General features: G+C 38.8%; 1 protein-coding gene across 1 annotated transcript; it reads right to left on the bottom strand.

The window, feature by feature from the left end:
- Window positions 1-239: 239 nt before the first annotated feature.
- Window positions 240-7282, bottom strand: LOC123936850 (mitochondria localized glutamic acid rich protein). Its single transcript, XM_045997400.1, has 3 exons — window positions 7193-7282; window positions 2879-2972; window positions 240-982 (listed from the first exon to the last, which is right to left on the bottom strand). Exons 1-3 carry the CDS (start codon window positions 7280-7282, stop codon window positions 534-536), a joined length of 633 nt encoding a protein of 210 aa, XP_045853356.1. The 3' UTR covers window positions 240-533.
- Between the last annotated feature and the right edge of the window lie 588 nt (window positions 7283-7870).

Here is a 7870-nt window from a genome sequence, read left to right as displayed (position 1 = left end):
ATATTATAACCTGTATAATTATATACATGTATAATTGTATACAATTGTATACATTGTATACAATGTATAATTATATTATACATGATCTTTAATATTATAGACTATAGACTATAGATTATACATTAAACATTAGTGAATAAAACAGAAGCACTAATGACTTTCCAACTTTATTTAAATGAGTTCAAATCAAAACTCAAGAATCTAAATTAACATACATTAAGGTACAGGTATAGCAAAATTAAAGTGAATGCAGATTGTACAGAAAGCTCAATTCCTATGATATAAAACTGAAATACAAAGATGGAACTCCGTGAGCTCTTACTGAAATGTCATACTCTGATCTCAGAGAGCAGGAAACTATTCACACCCATAAAATCTCAAAGTCTCTCAATCCCCAAGTCTATCAGTAGATACCAGAAATCTTCAAGTTTTCTAGCAAAGAAGCCTGTCTTAAAACTATGATGACTGAAACTACAAAAGCAACCATCAGGCACGATGGTATTTTTTTGGCTAAAGGGTCGGTCAGCAAGAGATTAGCCTTGAGCCGGGGCGTGGGCGTCGGAAGCAACACCGGCTTGCTCCTGTAAATCATCCCGAGCAGAGGATTCTGATTCAACGGGAGGATTCTTTTCTTCTCGTTCAGCATTTCCACCAGCGCTTTCCTTGTCTGCTGTCCCTTTATCATCATTTCCGGCAACAGCTCCATCCAGAGCTGCATCCTGAACCTCTGGGGGCGCTTCGGCGCTGGCTTCTGCGGTGACGCCCGGCGCGGCGTCTGTCGCCTCTGCCCCCACTTCAGCGCTGACCGCGTCGGGCTCCCGGGCAGTGGCCTCCACATCCCCGGGACAGGCTGAAGCCCCCTCTACCGCTGCAGCTGTAACATCTGGAGTATCTTCCGCGTCTACCTCCAGGACTTCCGGAGCAGACACTTCACACACTTCTGAACTTGCTTTCTCCGCTCCCGTCAGGTTCTCTTTTTCACCTTTAAGATTTAGTCCATTAAGCAAAGGGTTAATTTAAAGAGCATGGGAACACAGCGGAAGTCCGCGAAGTCATTTTTTTTTTTAAGATTTTTATTTATTTATTTGACAGAGAGAGAGAGAGAGATCACAAGTAGGCAGAGGCAGGCAGAGAGAGAGGAGGAAGCAGGCTCCCCGCTGAGCAGAGAGCCCCATGCTGGCTCCATTCCAAGACCCTGAGATCTTGACCCCAGCCCAAGGCAGAGGCTTTAACCCACTGAGCCACTCAGGAGCCCCCACGCCCCCCGGTCATTTTTAAAAAATGAGACAAAGCCATCTGTACTGATAAGAAATACTTTTCAAGATAGCCTGTTAAATGAAAAAAGGCAAGAAAAAGAGCAATGTATACCGTATGGTACTATTTGTGCTAGGACAAAAGGAGGTAAGGTATACCCAGATAGTTTTTATTTGCAAAGACTCCCTAGGAGGATACAAAGAAGCTGGTATTATTAATTTGCTCTGGGGAGGGAAAATGGGCATCTGCTTTTTCATAACCCTTTTGAACCAGTTAAACTTAAAAAAAATTACAAATATTATTTATTTAAATACAAGGAATATGAAAATAAACAGCCAACCTTTCATGTGAAGTAGCATGGAAAAGCAGCCAACTTACTAGTTGATGACTGAGCAATCACTATCCTCTTTCAACCTCAGTTTTATCACCTGTAAAATGGGGAAATCAATAATATCTGCCTCAAAGAGCTATTGTGAGGACTGACTGAAATTATGGTATGACAAGGGGTTTAAAACCAAAAGTGCAGGGGTGCCTGGGTTGTTCAGTTGGTTAAGTGTATGCCTTTGGCTCAGGTCATGATCCCAGAGTCCTGGGATTGAGCCCCACTTTGGGCTCCCTGCTCAGTGCTCTCTAACTCTCTCAAATAAATAAATAAATAAAATCTTAAAAAAAAAAACAAAACCAAAAGTGCCAGGCACCTGGGTGGCTCAGTAGGTTAAGCACCCGATTCTTGGTTTTGGCTCAGGTCATGATCTCAGGGTTGTGAGATTGAGCCCCTCTGTGGGCTCCAGGCTTATTGGGGAGTCTGTTTGGGATTCTCTCTCCCTCTGACCACCCCCCCAATAAATAAATAAATAAATAAATAAATAAATAAATAAAATAAGTGCCATGGAAATGCTGAATTTTATTATTATTACAATCAGCTTTCTCACGATTCCATTCAGTAATATTTATTGATGATATTCCATTTCTTAATATTGTCATGACTAAAAGGTTAAAATTGGTTCATAAGTAGCCAGTATCTGTCCCTAAAGAGTGGTCATAGTAATCGATAATAATGGCATTATAATTGAGATGAAAAAAGGATTCAAAGCAAGCAGTTTAAGGCAAAAAATATACATTAGGGTGAAAACGTAAAGTTTGTGTTCTAGTAGTTGCCATTTTATCATCAGATCAACTCAGGGACTTAATAGACATGATTGATTGTACTAATGTCAAGTGCACTTTGGGCAAAGACTCATGGGCAATTTTAGCCAAAACTGAAACAAAAATTAGTTTTATGATTTAAAAAATAATAATGAGGGAAATGAGCTGAGAGAGACAGATACTAAAATTATGCCCGCCTGAATGGAAGCCTGAGTAGGGGAAAAGTGATATTTTCCAACAAAGATTCAAAGTCACTGGTCAGTAGTACAAATGTAAAATGTTTCATTTATCTAATGCACTCATCCAAAACATATAACAATATTCTTTGGGTTTTGGTTGGGCTTTCCCTTTCTGAATGAACTTCTGTCAAAGCCATTCTGTCAAGTAGTAAAGAAGCTGAAAGCAAATAGTGTTCATAGCTAGACTAAGATCATGGAAATCAGTGTCTCAAGGGAAAAAAATAATAAATCCACTTTACCTTGAAGTGGATGTAACTCTGCTTTGTTTTTTTCTTTCAAATTTGTTACACGCTCCGTGTGTTTGGCTTGCTCTGATGTGATCGTCCTGTAAGTCTGAAAGTAAACGTGTACTCAAGTTTCTTTCTTGAGCTCTAAAATTCAACATGCCAATTTCAAAGGTATGTATAATTCAAAGAAGAGAAACCAACATACACCAGCATGCTTTTGCTTCTCCTTTGGAAACTTGTGCTACTAAGTAGAACACTTTACAAAGGAAAGAAACAACTGCTCTAACAGGAGTCAGCATAACAGAAAACACACTGCAGATACAAAGATGAAGACAAAGAAGGAAAAACAAATCATGCTAGAACCAAAATACTCTGACAAGCATTTATAGATACCCCCTGGCATTTATCCCAGAGAAATGGCAACTTATGTGCACACAAAAACCCATACACAAATGTTCATGGTTGCTTTATCTGTAACAGCCAAAAGCTGGAATCAGGCTGGGGGTCCTACAACAGGTGACGGGTTAAGCAAACTGTGGTACACCCATAACTTGGAATGCTACTCAGGATTAAAAAGGAATGAACTCTCAATACAGGTATAACAATTTGGATGAATCTCCAGGTAATTATGCTGAGTGAAAAAAGCCAGTCTCAAAAGGCTGTATACCTCACGATTCCATTCTTGAAATGGGAAGTTGTACACCTAGAGAACAGATTTGTGGTTGCCAGGGCTAGGAAGAAGGGAGGAGAGGACAAAAAAGACCGAGGGCAATTATAAAGGACAACACAAGGGATCCTATGTCCTGACAGCTGTACTGAATACATGAATCTACACGTGACACGACTTCCGGAATGAAATACACATGCGTGTGTGCATGTGCGTGCACACACACAAAGTGCAAGTGAAAGTGGTGAAATACGAATAAGGACAGTGAATTTTATCCACGTCCACTTCCTGGTTGTGATACTGGGTTATCGCGATAAAAGATGTTAATCACCAGAAGAAATGAGGCGAAGACTCTGCGAGATCTCTCTGTATTAGCTCTCATGACTGCATGTGAAACTCAATCATCTCGTAAAGTTTGAAAAAAATCTTCCGAAACAGCATATTTGTAGACCCTAATGAAGATTCCTTAAGTAAGCTAGGGTTTTTCCTTCAAAGCAGAACTATGACCTGACCATCGGTTATTTCAGAAACAGAATCGGGAATAAAGCTTAGCAGTAGGATTACGGATTTTTAAAATTTGCATTTTATATATGTGTTCTTTAAATTTTTAATAACCAAACCCCACGTATCTTATTAAAAATTATACTTTGCGAATTACAAGTCATTTTAGAGCATGTTAGAATTCGACTGTGAAAATGGAAAATCTATAACCTCAGGGGTGGAAATGATACCAAAGTGGCCCTAACAAATCCGGCAGAGCTTGGTGAATTCAGGCTTGAATCATCTGGGTTTCAAAGGATCAGCAGGAATGATGGTCACCAATGCTGGATGAGAGCAGGGGATACTTTCCCGGCAGGGTGGGAGCTCCTGAGAGCTTAAACCACTATGCTGAGTCGACATGCTCCACACTCAGTACACAAAAACTGAGCCTGGGCAGAGGTTGACGTTCCTGAAATGGCCATCCCAGCAGTGACAGCCCAAGGAACATTGCTTTTTTTTTGTTCAAGGGACTAAAACACAAGATGAGAAGAAATGCTAGTTCAGGCAGAATCAAAGAGATGAGGATATTGGAATGATTCACACTCATGTGTAGCCAAGAGAATTTAGTTTTCCAAATCAAAGGTGGTCATACACAGAGTAGAAAAAAAGGCCTATCAGAAGAGGCCTTTGCAAAAAAAAAAAAGAGACCTTTGCATAGCCTCAAATCTAGACTTCAAAAGTTATTTCCAAATGATATCACCATTATATGCAAGTGTTTAAATATTCCACAAACATCTCAGATCCTCAAAAAACTGACATGACCTGGGCCTGCTGCAGAGTCTAAGAGGCCCTTATTGTAGAAGATTTCACGTGGAAATGAAAGACTGGCTGGTGACCATCTCTGGATTCCATTCAGATAAATCTAGTAGAGAACTTATTTTAGTAGAGGACAAAGGGAAGGGGGCGGGGCCTTGAGTACAGGTTTTCAAGTGCCTCACACTCTGCATTTCCTCCTAACAAGAGCCTAAGATTCTTGGGAATTGAAGCTTCCTACATTTAAGAGTAAAACCACACACTCTTAGAGGTGGAAAGGGACTTGGAGTTCATGCTTTGTCCAACTCCCACTCCCACTGTGAGAGAACAAGGCCAGAAAGGTCTCAAAGGACAGTCATTTTGTAACCTTCCTGTTTACGATTGCTCTTGCAAAGAAAGATTGGACTGGAGAGATTCATGTCTGGCACTAATAAGCATAATTATGGGCATAGTGAGTTCCAGATAAAATTCCATCTATCCAGCTCCCCCCATAATCACATGGCCCATTCAATCTCTGTTTCTCCAATGGCCTACTTCCAACAATAGTAGCTCTGGGCAGTGAATTCAACATTAAGCAGTAGATGGTAGAAGGAAAGGAGTCTGGGTATGAGTGAAACCTGGTGGATCAGTGGAGGACGATAATATAAGTGACATATTTGAAGTTTCTGGTTTCTTGAGACTCTCAAAATTCTGAAGATTAGGATAAGTTTTTTTGGTTTGGCCATCTACATACAAACTGCTCCTAGTTATGCCTAAAAGTCCCTTTATGCATATCTCTGTAGGGTCAAACCAAAATGTAGTGACTCTTGTGTACTCTTAGGTTTCCGAAAATTTTATATTTATTTTCCTTTTGTTCATAATGAAGATTAAATTTTGATTTAGAAAGTTTATGACAAAATGGGGAATGATTCAATAGACTTATTATTACTTATTTAATGCACAAATATTTCATCACTTTAGCTCCAAAATCATACTATCAAAAGCTTCATTTTTCAGTGATTACCTGGAAGGAGTGGGTAAAACATTCTTTTAATTTTGCACTTGTCTATTTTGAATTTTTAAAAATATATGAATAAATATTACCTTTTTAAAATAATGAATGTATACAGAGATATATAAAACTAATAAAAACCATGGAGACAGTACAAAATTTGGGGAGGGAAGAGTGAATACATTCAACACAGGGAATTTTCAGGGCACTGAAACTATTCCGTATGATACTATAATGGATACATTGTTACACATTTGTCCAAACCCATAGAATGTGCAATACGGAGAGTGAACACGAATGTACACTATAGACTTTAGTTAGTTAAAATGTATTGATATTGACTCATCAGTTGTAACAAATGTATCACACTAATGCGAGGTTGTTGATGGGAGTATTGAGAGGAGATATGAGAACTCTGTACTTTCTGCTGATTTTTCTATAAACCTAAAATGCTCTAAAAAAAAAAAAAAAGAAAAGTCTATTGGACGTCTCCTGGCTCAGTCAGCTAAGCATCTGCCTTCAGCTCAGGTCCTGATCCTGGGATCCTGGGATGAAGCCCTACATCAGGATCCCTGCTTGGCAGTGAGCCTGTTTTTCCCTCTTCCTCATCTCCTCCCCACTACTGGTGTTCTCTTGCTCTCTCAAATAAATAAATAAAATGTTTTAAAAAATAGTCTATTAAGTTAATTTTTCAAAACAGTTCTTGTTTAAATGTTTTTTTTTAAAATATTTTATTAATTTGACAGAGAGAAATCACAAGTAGGCAGAGAGGCAGGCAGAGAGAGAGGAGGAAACAGGCTCCCTGCGGAGTCGATCCCAGGACCCTGGGATCATGACCTGAGCCGAAGGCAGAGGCTTTAACCCACTGAGCCACCCAGGCGCTCCTTCTTGTTTAAATGTTAATAATAGTACCTACCTTATAGAATTGCTGTAATTATGAAATGAGCCGGGAGTCTGTCATATGATAAACACTCATAGGTCGATTATTATTAGTATTTATAATAACATCATTTTTAAAAAGATTTTATTTATTTTAGAGAGAGCGTGAGAGAGAGCATGAAAGGGAGGAGGGTCGAAGGGAGAAACATACTCCCTGCCCAGCAGGGAGCCTGCAGGTCTCAAACCCAGAACTCCAAGATCATGATCTGAGTCAAAGGCAGTCATTTAACCAACTGAGCCACTCAGGTCCCCCTAATAATATCATTTTTACTGGAACTCACCTGTACTTGGCAGTATATATTGTCTAAGAAATGTTGATTTCCCACCATCTTGTATATTTAATTAATCTCATGTCCTGACTTTGATAATGTTTTGAGTTTTACATAGGTCAGAAAATATATGAATTCTTGAACATTATGGTTATTTAAACACTTACATAATATCCACCAGCACTGACCGTGACACCTACAACCAGATAATAGATCATATTTGATCCAGATGATCCAAACCATTTGTTAGATGACATCCAGCGAAGAGATGCTAGGAAAACAAGTTGAAACACAGTTAGCTCTACCACTTAAGCAAAACTATTTAAAATAATTATACCTTAAAAAAATTTTCCCCTTCGGTGAACTATTAACATCAAGTGATTTTTAGCTTAAGGGAATACAGCATCACAAGGTAGGGTAATAATTCCATTTGACATTTTCCCAATCTCATTTGATAAGTACTTATGAAACCTGTCACCTTCGTGCTTAGCATCCTGCTTTTCTTGGAAAGAGTGCAGGCGTGAGTAAGGAGAAATGACAAAAGCACTGAACAATTTTAACAGTCCCACAAGATGCAAAAGAAATCCATTTGCTGTATGTACTCCACTACAGGATTCAGTGGAAGAGATTATTTTTCCAAAAATTGAATTAAATATATTTGAACTGAAAAATTACATGTTAAGTAAAACAGGTTGAAGCCCAACACATTTCTACAAATCTGTAATACAAATGTCCTATGTAGACAGAAATCTTAATTCTTCTAACAAAAACCTTTAAAGATGAGCAGATATAAGCTTGTTTGGGACAAGATGTTACAACATGGTCATGTGTGAAGGAGAAGTACA

This window comes from Meles meles, chromosome 2, assembly GCF_922984935.1.
Source record: "Meles meles chromosome 2, mMelMel3.1 paternal haplotype, whole genome shotgun sequence".
NCBI classification, from domain to species: Eukaryota; Metazoa; Chordata; class Mammalia; order Carnivora; family Mustelidae; genus Meles; species Meles meles.
This window is presented reverse-complemented; position numbering and strand designations above follow the sequence as displayed.

Excerpts from the sequence above, each read along its gene's own strand:
- LOC123936850 (XM_045997400.1), bottom strand. The coding sequence starts at position 7,282 with ATGTCATCTAACAAATGGTTTGGATCATCTGGATCAAATATGATCTAT. Across the intron at positions 2,973-7,192 it reads TCAGTGCTGGTGGATATTAT|ACTTACAGGACGATCACATC; the intron begins GTAAGTGTTTAA and ends GTTTACTTTCAG. Across the intron at positions 983-2,878 it reads AGAGTTACATCCACTTCAAG|GTGAAAAAGAGAACCTGACG; the intron begins GTAAAGTGGATT and ends TAAATCTTAAAG.